The sequence below is a fragment of the Dendrobates tinctorius genome, unplaced genomic scaffold, assembly GCF_039654945.1.
Source record: "Dendrobates tinctorius isolate UK_male_01 unplaced genomic scaffold, ASM3965494v1 ptg000192l, whole genome shotgun sequence".
Classification (NCBI taxonomy): Eukaryota; Metazoa; Chordata; class Amphibia; order Anura; family Dendrobatidae; genus Dendrobates; species Dendrobates tinctorius.
In genome coordinates this window covers 8,157,812-8,181,365 of record NW_027361859.1, presented here as the reverse complement: position 1 = coordinate 8,181,365, position 23,554 = coordinate 8,157,812, and the positions used below count along the sequence as shown (strand labels likewise).

General features: G+C 41.0%; 1 protein-coding gene across 1 annotated transcript in view; it reads right to left on the bottom strand.

Annotated features, from left to right (window-relative positions):
* Positions 1–23,554, bottom strand: part of LOC141055962 (uncharacterized) — a 61,436-nt gene that overhangs the window by 21,158 nt on the left and 16,724 nt on the right. Inside the window, exon 6 of the mRNA XM_073552656.1 lies at positions 17,052–18,481. Coding sequence (XP_073408757.1) covers positions 17,052–18,481 — 1,430 coding nt within the window. The remainder of the gene's footprint in view (positions 1–17,051; positions 18,482–23,554) is intronic.

The window sequence follows — 23,554 nt, the reverse complement described above, 5'->3', positions numbered from 1 at the left end:
GTGCAATCTTTCTAGCTGCGATACTCTTCCCTGTTAGGCCATTTTTGTGCAGTGCAATGATGACTGCACGTGTTTCTTTAGAGATAATCATGGTTAACAGAAGAGAAACAATGCTGCCAAGCACCAGCCTCCTTTTAAAGTGTCCAGTGGTGTCATTCTTACTTAATCATGACAGATTGATCTCCAGCCCTGTCCTCATCAACACCCACACCTGTGTTAATGGAGCAATCACTGAAACGATGTTAGCTGGTCCTTTTAAGGCAGGGCTGCAATGATGTTGAAATGTGTTTTGGGGGATAAAGTTCATTTTCTAGGCAAATATTGACTTTGCAAGTAATTGCTGTTAAGCTGATCACTCTTTATAACATTCTGGAGTATATGCAAATTGCCATTAGAAAAAATGAAGCAGTAGACTTTGTAAAAATTAATATTTGTGTCATTCTGAAAACTTTTGGCCATGACTGTAGACTGTAGACTCAAGCCAGAGAGGCTCTGGCAAAACACAGACGCTGCCCAGATAGATTAGCAAGGGGAGCAGGAAAGCTTTGCAAAGGCCAACCCTTTCCGTCAGGGTCAAAGACCAACCCTTCCATTGGTCCACTCTTGGGGCGACACCTTTGATTCTGCCTTCCCAGCTTTTCGGGGGAGTAATCATCGTGGCTAAATTCGATGCTTAGGACTTTTGCATGTTTTTGGGGTTCGGGGAGGGTGTCCGGAAGATCAAACCTGGAATCCCCGCCTCCCTGCCAGAGACTCTCACACTTGTCCTGGTTGATTTTGGACACGGATGCCTCCGAGTAGCTCTCCACTTCTGTCATCACCACCATCGCCTCTTCTTGAGAAGAAACAAAGATGGTGACATCGTCCGCGTAGGCCACTACCCTTAGGATAGCCTCTGGCACCATCCCGCCCATCCTCACCCCCGCCAATGGTCCACAATCGACCCTTCTGAGGAAGGGATCTATCGCAAACGAGTAAATCAAAGGGCACTTCTGTGATTTGTAGACACCACCTCATGCTACTGTAGAATTCCTTATCTTGAGGCATTTCCACTGAAGTGGGATCAGCCTGTAATTTGATTTTCCACTTTGATTTTAAGTATCATTCCAAATGTAGACCTCCATGTCATATTAATACAAATTATTAATGTAAATAAAACAATTTTATTGTTCTCAACACATTTCACTTTGTAATGAATAAAGATGTGCAACTGGAATATTTCATTCAGTGATAGCTAGGATGAGGGATTTTAGTGTTCCCTTTACTTTTTTGAGCAGTGTATATAATAGCCACACATAAAATATCAGTGTAATTGTAATAATACATGTTTTTTTATGGTGGGTGGTGAACAAAGTAAATTCAACGGGTTCCTGACCAATAACAGAAGTGTACGTCATACTTAAAGAGGTATTCCCATCTCCAAGATCCTTTCGTAATATGTAGTAGGTGTAATAATAATAATAATAACAATAGCAAATACCTCCAGTTAGAAATGTAGTATAGTTTTTCTGATTATTATGTCTCTTTCCTCATGTGGAGGGATTGCAGGACCTTAGGTATCCATGGTTATGACCACTAGCAACGAGCGAACTATCACAATATAAGTGATCGGAACCATTGATACCAAAGGTCCTGCAATGACTCCACATGAGGAAAGAGACACAGCGAATCAGAAGAACTATACTACATTTTTAATTGGAGGCATTTGCAAATATTACGATCAGTACACCTACTACATATTGGGAAAGGATCTTGGAGATAGGAATGTCCCCCTTAGTGCAAGTACCCGCATTTTCGTCAAACACGCAAACTACTCAATTTCGCTGATTGGTCAGTTAAAAATGACTGACCAATCATAACTGTTAGTGTCACAAACAGAAGAGGAGAAGCCGGTACGCCGCTCTGGTCTCCTGATCCCTGTCAGCGCTCATGAGGACATTAGTGTGACCTGTTCTCCCCAAAAGCTCATGAGTGTGAATAAAACACAACATTAACCCCTTCATATTGACCCAATGATCGTTCCAGGGCACCTGTGATCCGTCCCACACTGCTCCATATAACACACTTTCCTCAGGTTTTCTTTTACAAAAAAAATATTTGAGAGTGACTTATAAAATAATCGCCAATCATTAAATCGGCCCATAGTCTGTGAAATGACCTAATATTGAGCTGTTCCCCGATATCTTCACACAGTGAAGGTTTAGAAAATTTAGCTTGGTTCATAAGACTCAAACAGGTCCAGACATTAAGGGGTTAAAGTTGATAAAAAAAACCCACAATGTCTAAAATGCTCCTTATTACATTCCCATTGAAGAGGGATCACATACTAACCAGAATCAGAACAGGGAATGGAAATGGTGAGAACCGAACAACGACAAGGAGGAAAAGTGACCCTATATCTATGTGACCTCCAGCACCTACCTCCACCCGCAGAGCCGCACTCCACATATATGGCTGCTCTGTGCGCACAGGACCTGGGATGAGGTCACAGGAGGGGAGGAGTCAGGGGTCACATGATCAGGGCCTCAGTGTATGCAGGACTCTGCTGTGCTGGTTGTCATGGTGCTGGATGAGGGGAAGTTTCTGTGTGGGGTCAGGAGGGGTTTACAGGGTGGATGGAGCAGAGCCGTGTGTGTACGAGGTGTACGGAGCGGAGCCGTGTGTACGAGGTGTACGGAGCAGAGCCGTGTGTGTACGAGGTGTATGGAGCGGAGCGTGTGTGTACAAGGTGTACGGAGCGGAGCCGTGTGTGTACGAGGTGTACGGAGCAGAGCCGCGTGTGTACGGAGCAGAGCCGCGTGTGTACAAGGTGTACGGAGCGGAGCCGTGTGTGTACGGGATATACGGAGCAGGGCCGTGTGTGTACGAGGTGTACGGAGCAGAGCCGCGTGTGTACGGAGCAGAGCCGCGTGTGTACAAGGTGTACGGAGCGGAGCCGTGTGTGTACGGGATATACGGAGCAGGGCCGTGTGTGTACAAGGTGTACGGAGCAGAGCCGTGTGTGTACGAGGTGTACGGAGCGGAGCCGCGTGTGTACGAGGTGTACGGAGCTGAGCTGTGTGTGCGAGGAGTACGGAGCGGAGCCGTGTGTGTACGAGGTGTACGGCGCAGAGTCGTGTGTGTACGAGGTGTATAGAGCGGAGCCGCGTGTGTACCAGGTGTACGTAGCGGAGCCGTGTGTGTACGGGATATACGAAGCAGGGCCGCATGTATACGAGGTGTACGGAGCAGAGCCGTGTGTGTACGAGGTGTACAGAGTGGAGCCGTGTGTGTACGAGGTGTACGGGGAGCAGAGCAGTGTGTGTACGAGGTGTACGGAGCGGAGCCGTGTGTATACAAGGTGTACGGGGAGCAGAGCCGTGTGTGTACGAGGTGTACGGAGCAGAGCCACGTGTGTTCGAGGTGTGCGGAGCGGGGCCGCGTGTGTACGTGCTGTGCGGAGCAGAGCCTCATGTACGAGGTGTACGGAACAGAGCCGTGTGTGTACGAGGTGTACGGAGCAGAGCCGCATGTGTACGGAGCGGAGCCACGTGTGTACGAGGTGTATGGAGCAGAGCCGCATGTATACGAGGTGTACGGGGAGCAGAGCCGTGTGTGTACGAGGTGTACGGAGCGGAGCCACGTGTGTACGAGGTTTATGGAGCGGAGCCGCGTGTATGAGGTGTACGGAGTGGAGCCGTGTGTGTTCGAGGTGTACGGAGCGGAGCCGCGTGTGTACGAGGTGTATGGAACAGAGCCGTGTGTGTACAAGGTGTACGGAGCGAAGTTGCGTGTGTACGAGGTTTTTGGAGTGGAGCCGTGTGTGTACGAGGTGTATGGAGCAGAGCCGCATGTGTACGAGGTGTATGGAGCAGAGCCGTGTGTACGAGGTGTACGAGGTTTACAGAGCAGAGCCGTGTGTGTATGGGGTGTACGGAGCGGAGCCGTGTGTACAAGGCGTCTATGGAGTGGATCCGAGAGCAGAGCCGTGTGTGTACAGGGTGTATAGAGCTGAGCAGTGTGTGTACGGAGCAAAGCCGTGTGTGTACGAGGTGTACGGAGCGGAGCCGTATGTGTGTGTACAAGTTGTACGAAGCGGAGCCGCGTGTGTACGAGATGTACAGTTCGGAGCCGCATGTGTACGAGGTGTATGGAGCAGAACAGCGTGTGTACGAGGTGTACGGTGCGGAACCGCGTGTGTACGAGGTGTAAGGAGCGGAACCGCGTGTGTACGAGGTGTGCGGAGTGGAACCGCACGTGTACGAAGTGTACGGAGTGGAATCGCATGTGTCCGAGGTGTACGGTGCGGAGCTGTGTGTGTACGAGGTGTATTGAGCAGAGCCGCATGTGTACGAGGTGTATGGAGCAGAGCCACGCGTGTACGAGGTGTACAGAGCAGAGCCGCTAGTGTACGAAATGTACGGAGCGGAGCCGCGAATATACAAAATATACACTGTGGAGCCATGTGTGTACGGAGCGAAGCCGTACGTGTAAGAGCTGTGTGTACAAGGTGTACAGAGCGAAGCCGTGTGTGTATGACGTGTATGGAGTGGAACCGTAGGTGTACAGAGCAGTGTCTGTATGAGGTGTACTTAGTGGAGCCATGTGTGTACAACGTGTACGGAGCGGAGCCGGGGGTATCTACAGCACATGCACAGAGCAGAATTGCTTGTGTATGAAGTGTACAAAGCAGAAATGTGTGTATCAATATCACTTATGTATATAACTGTATACACATAGGCGGATTATAATGAGGGCAATCTGGGCTACCCTCTCCAGGCCCAAGGCTCCTGGTGGACCATCATCATATTGCTCTCATTATAATCCGCCTATGTGTATAATATAACAGCAAATCTTCAGGAAAGCTCCTGTCGCCTCTGCTATGACGCGCCAGTGCAATGAGATACTATATGTCCTAGCCGTACATCGTGTATATTTCCAAAATCCACTGGACATGGCAAATGCCCGTCTGGGTCACTCTCGACCCTTTCTAGCACCCATCCCTTTAGATATTTTTAGACCGCTATTAAGTCTCCTCAGGCTTTTTTGCCAGCAAATCATTCCCAGATCCTTTAACCGTTCCTCATAGGACATACTTTGCAGTCTGCTTACCATCATGGTAGATGTTCTCTGAACTAGCTCCAGTTTTTCAACATCATTTTTAAAATGTGGTGCCCACAACTGGGCAAAGTATTCCAGATGAGTCCTGACCATGGAGTAGATGAGGATAATTACTTAATGTGATTGAGACTCTATGCTTCTGTTAATACTTCCTAGAACTGTGTTGGTCTTTTTGCTGCTGCATTACATTGTTGACTCATCTATACTCCAGACTTTTTCACACGTGCTGTTGCTTAGTTCTATTCCTCCCATTCAAAAGGTTCAATTTTAGTTTTTCTTGCCCAGATGTAGAATCTTGCATTTCTCCCTGTTAAATACCATTATATTAGTCGCTGTCCATTGTCCAAGCTTATCTAGAGCCTTTTGAATTCTTCCTCTTTCTTCCAATTGGATGTGCAACCATTTATTACCACTCTGAGTATGATCACTGAGACATTTAAGAATCCACTTAACCACCTTGTCAATGCCATACTTGGTCATTTTTTCAATAAGGATAGTATGAGATACTTTATCAAATGCTTCGCTGAAGTCGAGATATACTATATCTACCATATTTCCCTGATCCACCCAGTCTGTGATTCTATCATAGAAGGAAATTAGATTAGTCTGACATGACTTATTTATTACAAACCCATGCTGGCTCTGGTTAATTACTGTATTCTTATCCAAGTACTTACATACATGCTGTTTAATAATTTGTTCAAATATCTTTCCTGTTATATTAGTAATGCTCACTGACCTGTAATTTCCTGGCTCCATCTTCTTTACTTTTTTGAAGACAGGGACAACATTTACCCTTCTCCAATCTTCTAGGTCTTCATCTTGTTTTCCAGAATTTTTCAAAGATTATGGCTAGTGGTTCTGCAATTTCCTCTGCTAACTCTTTCAATAACATAAGATGTAATTAATCTGGTCCAGGAGTTTTAAATTCTTTTAAATTAGCTAAGTGTTCCTTCACCATCTCTGATTTTTGGATAGTGTGCATTATTTTATTCCTTTAATGGCATTGTGAAGATCAGCTGATGTTACAATTGCTTTCCTAAAGAACACAGATGCAAAATAGGAATTTAAAAGTTAAGGATTTCCAGTTTGTCAAGGAGCGCTTCCGGCTGATTCATTAATTACTCCGAATATTTAAAGGAATATCCAGTTTATTATTAGCCATAAAAACACAACGCGTTTCGGCTATACATAAAATTACCCTTCATCAGGTAAAAATCATATATATCTTTAAAAGACACATTTATATAGGAAAAAAAGGTTCCACCCTTCAATCAATTATCATCGATTAAAAACACATGTACACCTCTCCAAACTGTTGGGAGGCTAGTTGTAGGTGGAATCTATATTGCTTGGAATCTAAGAAAAAAAAACATAACAAAACATTTTCTATGTGGCTTTTTTCTTTTTTTTTTTCCTTCTTTTTCTTTTCCCTTTTTTCCCTTTTCCTCCCTCTTCCTTCCCTTTCTTTCTCCTTTTTCCTTTCTTTTCTCCCTTCTCTTCTCATTATACATATACTTCTTCCATGTTTAAAATTAATTAATAAGGTTATTTATCGTTTAGCATCCATATTAAAGAATTTGTATATATCTCTAATGAGTCAAAACTATTTTTCCAACCTGTAGATAATTTCATTTTATTAGTGTCATCACTAGGGACCATCAGATTAACTAGTATCTGTCAGGACTAGAACTCATGCATTCATGTTCCCTATATCGTTATCGCACTTACATAGTTACTCTACAGAGCCACCCACATGTATCGTCTCTGGGTGCTTAGTTTCTTTCAATGGGGTTTTTAGCCATTGATTTCTAGCCGGGGATATTTGTGTTCCACACCAATCATTATTATATACTAGAGGAAACATCTCATCAGAAATGGCAGATGATCACATTCTTAAGGGGGATTCAAAGCGAACCAACAAGACACCAGTAGTGAATATATCAAAGAATCTTTTTAGACTTAAGACAACAGTACTATATATTTTCTAGCTTATCATTGAGGCCATCTGGATACAGAGTCCTCAGTCTGTATATCCAGAAGGCCTCTTTCTTATTTAACTGTTGTATCCTGTTCGAAACATCTCCAGGAATCTGTTCCACCGGTGTCAGGGTCACATTGAATTCTTTTTTATGTGTTAGCAGGAGGTGTCTTGATAGACTGTGAGTAAGGAGACCGACTTTGGCGTTGTGCCTGTGGCCATTCATTCAGGTTCGGACCATTTGTGGGGTCCTCCCCACATATTGGAGGCCACAGTCACAATTGATGACATATATTACAAAGTCGCTCGTACATGTCAGAAATTGTTCTATCTGAAATATTTCACCTGTACTGTAGGAGACTATCTGTTGTTGTTTATCTGCTTTATTATAGCATCACTGACATTTTTTCTGTTTGCATTTATATATCCCAATTTTATTAACATTCCTTTGGTGTATGATTCCATGGATTTTTGTAAAGTTTTTTAAGGAATTTTGGTATTTTGAAGAGCTAGTGGGAGCTACCATATTCCTTATTGTTTTTCCCCTTCTAAATGTAATGTTCGGGGCTTGTGGTAATACATTTCGTAGCGGAGGGTCTTGATTCAGGACATACCAGTGTTTTTTCACAATTTCACGATTTTTTCGTTGTCTTTATTGTAGGCTGTAATAAAGTTAAACTGCCATTTTTCATTATCAGGTTTCAGGTGAGGTTTAGTTGTATCTATAGCAGCATTTTCCCTCACAGTTTTCTCAGTGCTTTTTCCCATGGTGTTTTCAAGCATTTTTTTAAAACATTCTCCCTGGGTTTTTGTTAGATTAACCTTATAGGCTTGTTGTATTAGGGTTTTTGGATACTTTTTTTCCCGGAACCTATTGGTCAGAATTTTGCTTCGTGCCATATAATCCTGTTCTCTATTATTTTTCCTTATTCTTAAATATTGACTAAATGGAATATTATTCTTCCATTTAGTATAGTGTGCACTACTGTAATGTAAATATCCATTAACGTCTACTTTTTTAAAATGGGTTTTTGTAACAATTTTCTTTCCCATGTGTGAGATGTCTAAATCCAAGTAGACTATTTTTTCTGCACTGATTGTGGACGTGAAGGAAATCCCCCATGTGTTTTGATTCATTTCTCCTACCATCATATGGGCTTGTTCTATGTCACCCCTCCAGATGATTATTAAGTCATCTATAAAGCGTTTATACATTATTATATTGTCTTTGTATTTTTCTGAACTGAGGGGGATAGGGACTCGAATAACCCCATAAAAAGATTTGCGAAACTTGGGGCTACCCGAGTCCCCATCGCGGTACCATGCTGCTGCAGGTACAGTTGTCCGTATATATATATTTGAATATAATGCCACTACATCTAGGGTTAAATTCTCCTCCCAACTTATTCCCTCCAGGAGGCTGATTAGATGGTTAGAGTCTTTCAAATATGAGGGTAGTGATTTGACATGCCTTTGTAGGTGTAAATCCAGATAGTGAGACAAATGGCTAGTGAGAGTTAATCCCTGATATAATGGGTCGTCCGGGTGGGTTCACGGGGTCTTTATGAATTTTGGGAAGATGGTAGAAGAAAGCCATGGCCGGTTCTTTATTAACTAGAAATTTTTTCTCTCTTTTTGTTATAATCCCTTTCTCAGATGCCCCATTCAGAAGTGAGTGATGTTCTTTAGAGAAATCACTGGTGGGATCCTTTTCCAATTTTTTATAGTATTTTCGATTAGATAGTATTTTGGCTGCCTCAGTAAGGTAATCCTTTCTATCTTGGATAACCGTGCCACCGCCTTTATCAGCCTCTCTGATTATTATTTCGGTGTTCTCTCTTAAATTTTTTAAGGCTTCCCTTTCTTTAAGGGTGATGTTATATTTAATGGTTTTTAGCTCTCTCAATGGATTTTTACATTTTTTGTCTTTCTGGTGTCTTTTACTCATTGTTTTATCAATGGTTCCCAGTTTCCGGAAATCGTCACCTAATAAGGATAAAAATGTTTCAGTATAGCGGCCCCTGTGATGTATAGGATTAAAGGCGGATCGTGGTTTCACTTTCATGTGCATGTATGGTGTCTCAGTTGTTACCTTTGCCCCTTGTTCAGACTCTTTCTTATTTTGATCAGTATTTTTATCACTTTTCCCTTTATTGCGATCTTGTATTGCAAAGTGTCTTTTCAGTGTAAGACGCCTTATATAGTGATTAAGATCAACAAAAAGCTCAAAATTGTTACTGTGTTGTGTAGGGCAAAAGTTTAACCCTTTGCTTAAAACCTTTTCTTCATCTTGTGTAAGTACACAAGAGGACAGATTAAAGATTTTTTGAGTGGATTCTTGTTTGGGAAGTATTATATTTTCAGAGGAAAAATCTTTTCCTCAATTGGTTATAATAAACTCGGATTTTTTATCTTTTTTGAGTTGGACACTTCTGCCTCCCCTACAGCCCCTGGTGCTTCTTTTCTCTTTTGGGGGGCCGTAAGTGCAGGAAAAAAGCTGGTTATTTGTCTCTGTGCGGATGTTATTTTCTGAAGGGATATAGTGACCGGATTCTGCAGCAAAGGTTGAGCTGTAGGTGTTAGGGAAGGGGCTTGCAGAGATTGTGCTACTATTGTGGGTACTAGCATTTCTAAAAGAGTGGGAGTTTGAAGGGGACCTATTTCTAAAAAAGAAATTTGTGAATTCAGAGATGTTGGAGATGGACCAGGGGCTTGTAAAACTGTAATGAAGGGTGAATTGGTCTCATCGGTACTATGTGTAGTGAGGATGCTGAGATCAAAAAAACCCTCCTCATTTGTCTCAGTACCAGAGGTTATTGTATTATTATCAGTATTGGATATCTCGCAATCAGGGATATTATTTGAGGAGGGTGGTTCCAAATTAGTTTTTGAGATAGTTTGGATTTTGGTATTTCTATCATTTATATGCTTGGAAGGGGCCCTAAAATTGGTGGAATTTTTGGTTGTTTTATAAGAAAAAAAAAGTGGACTCTTTCCTATGTTGTCCTGGTTTATAAGAAAAATCAGTTGTAGACTGATTACAGGGTTTGTTTTTTGATATAGCCACCAGATTTTTATTAGGATGTGTATTCTTTCTAGGGTCAGTATTTTTCTTATTGAAATTTGCTCCTGCTATTTTAGAGTTATAAAAGACACGTAAACTAGCTACTGTATCCCTTTGTTTTTTCGATAGATGGCCTCAATGATAAGCTAGAAAATATATAGTACTGTTGTCTTAAGTCTAAAAAGATTCTTTGATATATTCACTACTGGTGTCTTGTTGGTTCGCTTTGAATCCCCCTTAAGAATGTGATCATCTGCCATTTCTGATGAGATGTTTCCTCTAGTATATAATAATGATTTCTGTGGAACACAAATATCCCCGGCTAGAAATCAATGGCTAAAAACCCCATTGAAAGAAACTAAGCACCCAGAGACCATACGTGTGGGTGGCTCTGTAGAGTAACTATGTAAGTGCGATAACGATATAGAGAACATGAATGCATGAGTTCTGGTCCCGACAGATACTAGTTAATCTGATGGTCCCTAGTGATGAAACTAATAAAATGAAATTATCTACGGGTTGGAAAAATAGTTTTGACTCATTAGAGATATATACAAATTCTTTAATATGGATGCTAAACGATAAATAACCTTATTAATTTTAAACATGGAAGAAGTATATGTATAATGAGAAGAGAAGGGAGAAAAGAAAGGAAAAAGGAGAAGGAATAAGAAGGAAGAGGGAGGAAAATGGAAAAAAGGGAAAAAAAAAGTAAAAGAAGAAAAAAAAAAAAAGAAAAAACCACATAGAAAAAGTTTTTTTTTTAAATTTTTTTTAATTAGATTCCAAACAATATAGATTCCACCTACAACTAGCCTCCCAACAATTTGGAGAGGTGTGCATGTGTTTTTAATCGATGATAATTGATTGAAGGGTGGAACCTTTTTTTTTTTTTTTCCTATATAAATGTGTCTTTTAAAGATATATATGATTTTACCTGATGAAGGCTAATTTTATGTATAGCCGAAACGCGTTGTGTTTTTACGTCTAATAATAAACTGGATATTCCTTTAAATATTTGGAGTAATTAATGAATCAGCCGGAAGCGCTCCTTGACAAACTGGAAATCCTTTTCTACATTCTCTGACGAATCTCCTACAAGGTAGTTCGTTCCACCTGTTTTGAGCTGCAGGCCAGCAGATCCAGACAACTACTCCAGTACCCAAACACAGGGTTATACGCTGAGCAACAAGACACCAAAAAGGTGAGAAGAATTTTTTATTTCTCTCTGACATAATTAAAACTCTGCACTTAGATCTGCACCCCCCTTCCTGATGTGCTCCTTGACAAACTGGAAATCTTTCTCTGAATTTAAAAGTTAGGCCTTCTCAGCATCATTTTTGATCACGTCACCCTTTTCATCCTGTAAAAATCCTATAGCATCTTTGACTTTTCTTTTTGCTTTTAGCATACCCCCTAAATCCTTTTTTCCTGATTTGGTCTCCCTTGCAAGCCTTACTTCATTACTGGCTTTAGTTCTTTTAACTCTTGCCCTGCACGCTCTACAAACACCATTATATTTTTTTTGCCCTCTCTTTTCATATGATATACATTTCTTTTTAACAAGTGATTAAATTCTGTGGTCATCCACCCAGGTCTCTTTAAATGCTTCCAATTCTTCATTCTTTTTGGGATTTTTACCAATTGTGCGATGTGAATTTAATTTAGCAAAATCTCCCATCCTTCTTGGACATTTCCGATTTTTAGAACATCCAGCCATTGGACCATTCCTTCCCTCTTTCTGAGTCCATTAAAATCTGCCTTTCTGAAGTCCAACCTTAAAGTCTGAGTCCTCGCTGATCTTCCTCCTCTTGTAATCCAAAATTCAAGGATAGCATGATCGCTGCTTCCTAAAGTCCCAGCCACCTTTACTTCCTCAACCATTTCCTCCCTGTTGGTAAGAATTAGGTCCAAGGTTGCAGATCCTTTGTTCTCTCTTTTACCTTTTGAAAAATAAAGTTGTCAGCAAGAGAAGATAAGAATTTTCTGGACCCAGTAATTTGGCCTGAGAGAGATTCCCAACAAATATTTGGATAGTTAAAATCTCCCATGATCACTATGTCGTACCTATTTGAGAACAAAGACATCTGATGAGTTCATCCACATCTTCAGTCTGTCCAGGTGGCCGATAGTAAACACCTACAATATTGTCCTTTCTGTTCTTCTCTCATTGAATTCTTAACCAAACAGATTCTACAGAGCTACAAGTCTTTAAAGCTTGGATCTCTGTGGAGATATATGTTTCCCTAACATACAATGCAACAGCTCCTCCCTTCTTGTTAATCCTGTTTCTAATAAATAAGTTGTTGCCTTCAACGTTTGCATGCCAAGCATGTGTATCATGCCAAGTTTCAGTGATGTCTATGACATATCTCTGTCTATGACATCTCTGTGTGAGAAGCTCCAATTCATGTTTGTTTCCCATGTTCTGTGCATTTGTATATACACATTTTAGTTTGTAGTCGCTTTTCTTGCTCCTCTATTTTCATTCAGAGTTTGTTGTTTTTGTTCTTCCTTTCGACGTCTAACAGCAGGGTTCTCAAAAGAATTAAATTAGCAGCATATTTCTTCCTGGCTATATATTTTCCACCCATATTGCTCTAGTTTAAATTTTTCCTAATGAGTGTAGCAAGGCATCTACCAAATATATGTTTTCCTGTTTTCAGAATATGCAACCAATTTCCATAAAGGAGTCCATCATACAGGTAATTCACTCCATGGTCAAGAAACCCAAAACATTGCTCACGGCATCATTGATGTAGCCAGTTGTTCATCTGTAGAATCCTGTTCAATCTCCTTGGTCCATGTCCATCCACTGCAAGGATGGATGAGAAAACGACCTGCACTCCCAGTTCCTTCACTTTCCGGCCTAGGTCTTCAAAGTCTCTGCTATCTGCCAACGAGATATTACTTCACAAGAAGTGTGCTGTTGTTTTCTAGGTGCCCAAATCAAAGATGTATCTGATAAAGTATAAGACTCTTCAGTGCTAAAGACGACTACCCAAATGACAGAGCAAGAAAGGACCTGGAAACTATAGCTAGGCAACACTTGATGCCCCTGCGAACTGCAGACCCGCAACCACAACCAGAGTTGTGGCTGAGGTTGTAGTGCTTGTTGTAGTTGCATCACTCCATGTCTGTGCAGCAAGTCGCAACGTAACCTCCTCTGCTGAGCTACTCAGCTGCATGCTTGTGGGTTCACATCAAGTGAGATCTACAACCTCATCACCATCCTCTATGTTCTCCCACTCCTCGCCCTGAGAGTCCCTTACCCTCCTCCTCTTCCTGCCTTGACAGCATAGTACAGTACACATGTGCTTCAGGTATCTGTGTCTCACGCCTGGATTCTGCTCGGACCCTACTTCGTCCAACCCCGGATCCAACTGAAAAAAATAAAAAAATTTTGGGCACCGATGCAGATGATTTCCTCCTAGAGTTTGTGAACCTTTGGAGCAGACCTCTGAAGCCCATGGAATAAACAGCTCTTCCGACTTGCCCATCTGTGGTTCTCCACAGTCAGTTGGGCGGTTGAAGAGTTGTGACGCAGGGAGAAACAAGGGTAATTGGGGTGCCACCTCTGAGGATTTGTCTGTGAGTGATGTTGAGGTGCAGGAAGAGGAAAGGCCACTTGATGCAGCGCTTGCCATCCATTGGAGCACATGCTCTTTCTAGCCCTTATTTACAAGGCATACTGCTGTTCAGCTGCCAAAGAAAGGGAGTCAAGTATCCCGTCCAGTAACAAAAGTTGTCAATTGTCTTTGGATAGGATGAGCCGGTGTTTGTTCAGTAGAGCTTTCAGTAACATTACTACCTAACCCACGTACACCAAGCCTATTCCCACTTTCATCACAACCTCGCATCTTTCCACTCATTTTGGATGTACCCTTCCTATCTTTTATCCAGTTTTTCATAACCCTTGGCCCAGACTTGTCAGTCACCTGTCACTAAATTAACAATCAGTATTTATTTGCTGAGATAATGTGGCTCAACCACAGAATTAGCACAAGATATTTATATGCTCTACACTCCTCCTTCTTGACCTGTCCTCTGCCTTCGACAGTTGACGCCAACTACAAATCCTCTCTTTCTTTGGTGTCAAAGACCTTGCACTATCCTGAATCTCCTCATACCTTACCAACCGCATATTTAGTGTTTCCTACTCCCACACTACCTCATCTCGCCCTCGCTCTGTTGGTGTCTCTCAAGGCTCTTTCCTAGGACCCGTTCTCTTCTCAATTTATACCCTTGGCCTGGGACAACTTAAAATCCTATGGCTTCCAGTACCATCAATACGCTGATGACACGCAGATCTACCTCTCTGGCCCAGATGTCACCTCTCTGCTGTCCAGAATCACAGAGTGTCTATCAGCTATATCCTCCTTCTCTCATTTCCTCAAGCTCAATCTGGACAAATCTGAACTAATTATCTTTCCTCCATCTCACATATCTTCCCTACCTGATCTATCACAATAAATGAAAATCGGAGTAACCCTTGACTCTGCCCTGTCCTTTCAAACCGCACAACCAAGCTTTTGCCACCTCCAGCTCAAAAATATTTCCAGGATCCATCCCATCCTTTCCTTAACCCTCACTCTACCAAAATGCTTGTGCTTGCCCTAATCATCTCCCGCCTTGACTACTGCAACATCCTCCGCTGTAGCCTACCTTCTAACACTCTCGCACCCCTCCAGTCCATCCTTAACTCTACTGCCCGACTAATTATTCTCTCTCCTCGCTACACTCCTGCTTCCCCTCTTTGCAAATCCCTTCAGTGGCTCCCAATTTCGTAGAATGTAAGACCACAAGGGCAGGGTACTCTTCCATCTGTACCAGTCTGTCATTGTTAGTTTGTTTACTGTAAGTGATATTTGTATTTTGATGTAACACCTTCTCATGTACAGCACCATGGAATCAATGGTGCTATATAAATAATAAGCTGAAATGTGGACTGGTGACTGAACCACACAATTAGCACTAAGGATTTAGATGCTGATATTTGGACTAGTGGCGAGACCACCGAATTAGCACAAAGGATTTAGATGCTGAAATGTGGATGGGTGACTGGACCACTCAAGTAGCACAAAAGGATGTATATGCTGAAATGTAGACTGGTGACGGGACCACAAAATTAGCACTCCAGATTTATATGCTGGAAGGTCAATTTGACAAAGGATCCTATCTGAACTAGCTGAGAATAAACTGCCTAGCTAGCTATCTGACTACTTGCAGCAGAAGCCTCACTACGCTGTTACAATCACAAAATGGTGCCAAAGCCACGATTGTCTGATGGAATCTCCACACATTAAGTTAAAAAAAATGAATAGCAGTCCATTGCTCCTCTGACCTCTCCCTACCATTTCGCCTCATCAAACATGTTTCCCCCGCTCATCACACAGCACCACTATCCTAGCTAAAGTACTAACAAAAGCATTAGTGAAAACTCAATGATTTACTGAACTTTGAATTTTGCCGATTTTGAGGAAAATTAAACCTGCCAATTTTTTGGTTTTCAGAAGTCCATCATGACAGCCCTTTCATATCCCCTCCCTACTTTATTATAATAAGCCATTAAATTGTTTTCTGCAAAGCAATTTTTTGGTACTGGATTTTAACCTCAATATTTTTCCTGTTCCTATAAGAATAGGTGGACAATCTCAAGTCTGTTGTTGCCATAGCGGACTTATGAAAACTAAATTATTAGTAGGTATAATTGTATATTTTAATATTTACTGCCAGTGTTATAAAATTCTGTGAAACACTTGTTCGTTTAAGATGCTTACTACACCTCCACCCCTTGGAAGGTGTAGTTTCCAAAATGGGTGTTTCTGCTGTGTTGGCACCTCGGGTGCTCTGAAAATGTGACATAGTGTCTGCAATCTAACCACTCAAATTTGCGCTTCAAAAATCGAATATCCCTTCTTCATTTTTAAAGGTCTAGTGTGTGTCCTAAATGTAGTTTCCTATCACATTTGAGGTACTTGCTGTGTTCAGTAGAAATTTCATCATAAAGTTAGTTGGAAGTAATTACATTAATCCCTGAATGGTTAATACAATTTCCTGCATGCAGTTTTCAATACTTTAAAAGAATATGGTTTATAACATAGTCCCACTTTTGCCCTTTTTTTTTAATTAAATATACAGTGTCTGACCCATAAAGTCGCTTAACGTTCATCTTTTTAAAAATCTTTAAAAAAAAGTTAACATTTTTTGAAAAATGAAGCAGACAAATTGTAGACATATTGTAAATGTCATTTATTAACAATTTTGTATTGTATTACTGTTTCCTATAAAGGGATGGACTAAGTTTGAAGAAAAATACATTTTTCTGCATATTTCAGTTAGTTTCATAAATAATGCAAAAGATATTTACCACCTAAATGCATTATTCAGATAAAGTGCAATGTATTATGAAAATAATCATATACACAAAAATCCCAGAATCAATGTGATACGTAGTAGCATTCTAACTTATTACCCAATAAAGTGAAATCGGTCCTCAAAGGACAAATGTGCCCATAGAAAATAAAAATACGCTTATATTCACCATCCTGAAGGTCGCCTTCTCAGTGATGTTGGTGCCTGGTTTCTCGGCTCTCATGTGACATTGTTATGTCAGGTGAGCACTGCAGCCCAGTAACAGACGCTGATTGGTTGCAGCTCCTACATGACACAGCAATGGCATGCAAGTGCAAGCAACTCAGGCGCCGCAATCACTACAACAGCACAGGAGGTGAGTATTTTTATTTTTTTTTCTACCAGGCAATTATGCATTTATAAAGATGTACTACAAATAGAGGACAACTGCTTGAAGAATTGATTTATCTCTGTATAGATAAGCACATTCTAAACAATAAAATAGCTTCACACTGATGTGAACATTGTTATATCTTACAAGATTAAACATTAACATTTCACATTGGGATCATTACTATGTGAATGAGTATTTTGATGCTCAACAAGCATTGATTGCAGCATAAAACTTTTTCCACATTCTGAACATGAAAACGGCTTTGCACCAGTGTGAGTTCTCTGATGTCTAAAAAGATCTGATTTATCTCTGCAACGTTTTCCACATTCTTCACAAGAAAATCGATAAACTCCGGTGTGAATGTACTTATGCTTAATTAGATTTGATTTCCTGTTAAAACATTTTCCACATTCTGAACATGAATATGGCTTCACCCCTGTGTGAATTTCCTTATGCTTAAGCAGATCTGTTGTCTGCTTAAAACATTTTCCACATATTGAACATGAGTATGGCTTCTCCTCTGTGTGGCGCATCTCATGTTTATGAAGATATGATTTGCGATTAAAACATTTCCCACATTCTGAACATGAAAATGTCTTTGTTTCCGTATGAATTTCCAGATGTCTACAAAGATTTGATTCAGTGTTACAACATTTTCCGCATGCTGAACATGAAAATAGCTTCTCCACTGTGTGAATTTTCTCATGCTTAACCAGATCTGTTGTCTGCTTAAAACATTTTCCACATACTGAACATGAGTATGGCTTCTCCCCTGTGTGACGACTCTCATGTTTAAGAAGATATGATTTTTTATTAAAACATTTTCCACATTCTGAACATGAAAACGACTCCTCCCCTATGTGAACTCTTTGATGATTAAAAAGACTTGCATTCTCGATGAAACATTTCCCACATTCTTCACAAGAAAATGGCTTCTTCTCTGTATGAGTTTTCAAATGTTTAATAAGATGCGCTTTCCGGGTAAAACATTTTCCACATTCCGAACATGAAAACGGCTTTGCCCCTGTGTGAATTCTATGATGTTGAAAAAGAGCTGATTTTTCGCCAAAACATCTCCCACATTCTTCACAAGGAAATGGCTTCTCACCTGTGTGAGTTTTCATATGTTTAATAAGATTTGGTTTCCAGCTAAATTTTTTTCCACATTCTGAGCATGAAAACGGTTTTGCACCTGTGTGAATTCTCTGATGTCTAAATAGACTTGATTTCTCGCTAAAACATTTCCCACATTCTTCGCAAAAATATGGCTTCTCCCCTGTGTGACTTTTCTTATGTTTATTAAGATTTGATTTCCGGTTAAAACATTTTCCACATTCTGAACATGAAAATAGGTTCTTCCATGTATGACCTCTTTGATTTATGGCACCTCTTCTGTTAGATTTATTTTTCTTAATCTTTGATGAATCAGAAGTTAGGACCTGTCCTAAAGTATCAGATGACAGATAATTGCTGTGAAGGTCTATATTTGGAATTAGGGCATGTTCTCCATATGTATCTTGTGGGATAACACAATCTTCTTTATAATCTAAAGACATCCAATGTGTCTCAAAGCTTCTAGGACAGTCATCTGTCAAGAATAAAACAGATTTTTTTTTTATTATGATCACCTAAAATTTTTTACTGATATTTGATAACATTTATATCCATACGAATTAAAAGGCATGCAGCAAAATTGATCTTTAATTAAGACACTGATAATAGATTGTGATCTGCATAGTATTATACTAGAAATCTGTGAGTGGCTCTTTATTTTCAAGACATTCAATGACTCTGAATTGGAAGAAGGTTTAACAAATAAAGAACCCCCAAGGGCTGACTGAATGCATCTGCCCCCTTTCAAACCTGACGTGTCTCCTTGTCCAATAAAATTATGAATTGGATTTGCCATTTTTGGTGAAAGCCATAGATTTTTTTTCTGATGGAACACCACCATTGTGCAGGAGAGTTCACTCTGATCTTGGATTTGTTTGCTGGATAACACAGAGTGAGTAGTGCTGACTGCTATTTTCTTGCTAATGAAGTACAACCTGTCTAAATGAGCATGATGGAACGCATTCTGAAAGTAGTGGTATATACTGGGAGACTTCTTCCAACAATTTCTCCATCAAAAATCAAAAGGAATATGCAATATTTTGGAGGCCATGTCCTATGGCTTTTGTCATACATCTTTTGCTCCTGACTTTAAAAACAACAAAAATGATTAATTGAAACTTCAAAGGAAAAAGATTTGTATAGTATACCCACCACTCAAGAAAAGCTAAAATTAAAGGTTCTGTTGTAATTAATTCCAAAACAAATTGTGAAACTGTGACTTACAATCTTATTACAGCGGTTCCCCTAATATTAATGTCATGATCCAGACCGGGTTTTTCCTGTCTCTCCTTTCCCCAGTCTGGTCATGTCAGGGGTTAACTTTTCTCTGCTTCGTTCTAGTGTCAGGTCTGCTATTTCTCTGTGCTGCATCCTGCAGGCAGTGTCAGTTATATTTTCTGCCTATGGCATGTGTAGCTGGCTCTGGAGAATCCCTGGTTTGTCCTGCTGCATTTAGCCGACTTTGCTTCTGTATGTGTACTTCGTCCCTGCCCATCCCGTCTCTGTGTGCCCATGTGTTTGGATTCCCTGGTACTTGACTGAGCTTTGGCGCTGACCTGATTCTGTGTATTCCTTCTGATACCTCTTCTACTGATCGACACTGACCTATTTGCACTCCTCTGACTCTGAGTTTGTAAGTCCCCCTGGTACTTCGCTACGCTCTGGTATTGACTCAGCTTGCTGACTATTCTGCTGCCACCTTGTGGTAGCCTCGCTGCAGTTCTGTAGTTATGCTCTGTGCAGGACTTCTGTTCATTCTCCACTCTGCTGCCATCTAGTGGAGTTTGCACTACTCGGCAGCTACCTGCAGTGCTGCAGCGTTACAATTAACTGGTACACTGAAGTTTCTGCCTGCAGTAACAGATGTAAGGCCCTGATAACTTGCCTTAACCTGATGGTTTCTAAGGTTATTATTATTTAACAGCCTTCAGTTCGGTCTCGAGCCATGGCAACTTGATGGATAAACATTCTGTAGGAAGATCGATCTTGTGCAAGCCTTGATAGGTCTATCAGTGTCTTCTGCGCAGTTATCTTGATATTATCAAGCCACTGCGTTGCTTGTCTTCATTTTCACCTTGTTTCTCCTATTCTTCCAACCATGATGTCCTTCTCCAGTGATTGCTCTCTTCGTATGATGAGCCAAAGTAGGCAAGTCATACACACGTGGTCAAAATTGTTGGTACCCCTCGTTTAATGACAGAAAAACCCACAATGGTGGTGATAGAAATAACTTGAGTCTGACAAAAGTAATAATAAAAAAAATTATCAAAATGAACAAAGGAAAGTCAGACATTGCTTTTCAACCATGTTTCCACAGAATAAAAAAAAAAAACAACTCATGAAATAGGCCTGGACAGAAATGATGGTACCCTTAAATTTAATATTTTGTTGCACAACCTTTTGAGGCAATGAGACTTCTGCAACTCTTGATTGGTATTTTGGCCCACTCCTCAAGAGCAAACTGCTCCAGTTGTCTCATGTTTGAAGGTTGACTTTTCCAGACGGCATGTTTCAGCTCTTTCCGAAGATACTCAATAGGATTTAGGTCAGACACATAGAAGGCCACTTCAAAATAGTCCAATGTTTTCCTCTTAGCCATTCTTAAGTGTTTTTAGCTGTGTGTTTTGGGTCATTATCCTATTGCAAGACCCATAACCTGCGACTGAGACCAAGCTTTCTGACACTGGGCAGCACAATTCTCTCTAAAATCCCTTGATAGTCTTGAGATTTCATTGTACCCTGCATAGATTCTAGACACCCTGTGCCAGATGCAGCAAATCAGTCCCAGAACATAACAGAGCCTCTTCCATGTTTCACAGTAGGGACAGTGTTCTTTTCTTGATATGCTTCATTTCTCCATCTGTGAACATAGAGCTGATGTGCCTTGCCAAAAAGTTCCATTTTTGTCTCATCTGTCCATAGAACATTCTCGCAGAAGCTTTGTGGCTTGTCAACATGTAGTTTGGCAAATTCCAGTCTGGATTTTTTATGATTTTTTTTTCAACAATGGTGTCCTCCTTGGTCATCTCCCATGAGGTCTACTTTGGCTCATACAATGACGGATGGTGCGATCTGACACTGATGCTTTTTGAGTTTGAAGTTCACCTTTAATCTGTTTAGAAGTTTTTCTGGGCTCTTTTGTTACCATTTGTATTATCTGTCTCTTTGATTTTTCATCCATTTTCCTCCTGCGGCCATGTCCAGGGAGGTTGGCTATGGTCCCATGGCGCTTAAATTTCTGAATAGTATGTGCAACTGTAGTCACAGGAACATCAAGCTGCGTGGAGATGGTCTTATAACTTTTACCTTTAACATGTTTGTCTATAGTTTTCTTTCTAATCTCCTGAGACAACTCTTTCCTTTGCTTCCTCTGGTCCATGTTGAGTGTGATACACACCATGTCACCAAACAGCACAGTGAGTATCTGTAGCCCTCTATACAGGCCCACTCAGTGTTTCCAAGATTGTAGACACGTGTGATGCTAATTAGTGGACACACCTTGATTTAACATGTTCCTTTTGTCACATTATTTTCAGGGGTACCATCATTTCTGTCCAGGCCTATTTTATGAGCTTTTTTTTTTAATTCTGTGGAAGCATGTTCATTTTCATAGATTTTTTATTATTTCTTTTGTCAAATTCAAGTTATTTCTGTCACCATTGTGTGTTTTTCTGTCTTTAATCTAGGGGTACCAACAATTTTGACCACGTGTGTATCTGAATGATTGTTGATTTGAGTAATATGTCTGGCTTGATTAGTTCCAAAACTGATTTGGTTGTTCTTCTTGCCATCCATGGTATTGATAACATTCTTTTCCAGCACCACATTTCAAAGGCATGGATTCTTCTTCTGTCTAGTTTCTCTTTTGTCAACATTTCGCATCTGTATGTTACCACAGAAAAGACCAAACTATGTATGAGTCATGTCTTTGTTGCCAGTGAAATGTTCCTTGATTTGAAAACTTGTCTAGTGACGTCATTGTTGATTCGCCTCTAGCTATTCTCCAATTGACTACAGGTGTGGTTGCTGCTTCGTGAGATAGCATCGATCAGGGTAGGTTGATGTCCTTTACAACTTCCAGTTCATCACCATCCATATCAAATGTGTCCCGGTCATTCCTGGTAGTAGTCAATATTTTGTCTTTTTTGTATTGAGTAGCAGTCCCAAAATGCGAGCTTTCCATCTTGACTCTCCATAAGTCTTTAATTCTATGTACACTTGTTGCCATTAATTTAGTATAGTCTGCTTATTTAGGATTGTTGATGATTTGCTTAGCAATTTGAATTCCTTCTTTTTCGGGAAGTCCTACCTTCCTGAAAATAGCTACTGCATATAAACTGAAGAGAAATGGTACATCTTTGTCTGATGTCTCGCTCTACTTTGATCCATGCATGTCGCTGTGTTCCGTTCGGACTGTTGCTTTTTGGATGATTTCAAGGTTCCTAATAAGGCTGATCAGATGGTTCAGCACATTCATATTCTTCATGGTATTCCAAACTTTCTGGTGATCAACACAGTTGAATGATTTGCCATAGTTGATTAAGCTGAAATATATCTCTTTGTTGTATTCTTTGGCCTTTTCCATATGAAAGCAGGTTGCGGGATGCAATGACAGACAGGGTTAACAAATTAACAGTTTTAATTTAACAGGGTGTTAACTCCTCGCAGGGAGATGAAGGGTTAATTTGGAGACTAGCAGTCCAATTATAAAAAGTATGAAGAGTTAATAAACAAAGTGACAGCAGTTCTTTGGTGCACTTATGTCAGATGTCATTCAGACTGTGACAAAGATCCGTTTAGGATCGAAACGCGTAGCTGATGATGTAGTGCTCCACAGCACATCTATCTGCTTGTGAGGAGAAAGCCAATGTACTATATTTTTAATTGTGAAATAAAAGTAAACATTTTTAGCAGCTGGAACGTTCCTGTTTTTTCTGTCTACAATCAACATTCGTTGGGTCCAGAAGAAGTTCCGTGCTGCGACTGTGGTTGGTGAGCTGGCTAGGGCTTCTTATAGCCCATTTTTTTCTATTTGTGCTGGTCCTTCAGACTGCAGGTACTACTTGGGGGTTGATAGCGCCGGCAACGGCTGGCGCAGTGTTGGTCCAAGGAAATTCTGTTGGCAACGGCGATCCGTCTTCTGGCGGCAGCGGTCGGTCTCCGGCTCCTTCCGCTGAGCCTCTAGTCCATGAGCATATGCGGCCGGAACAAACAAGGCCGCAGCACTAGAAGGGTCCACCGTGGGTGGGCAGGGATATGCCGGTAAGGTGGGCCGCAGACGTCTATTCAGCATCCGGGTCTCTCTCTGTGACAAGTGCGCTTTACTCACGGTCACGACACGCATGGCACCTCTATCTCTGCCAGTTACCGGGTGTCACGCTGCTGCTATGCAGGTAGATGCAAGCTCCACTAGATGGCAATAGAGTGGAGGGAGGACTGCACACAGCAAGAGCAGACCTGCAGCACAGTAGTGAGGCTACCAGCAGGTGGCAGCAGAATAGTCTGTAGCGCAGTACCAAAGGAATAAACAAATACAGAGTCAGAACAA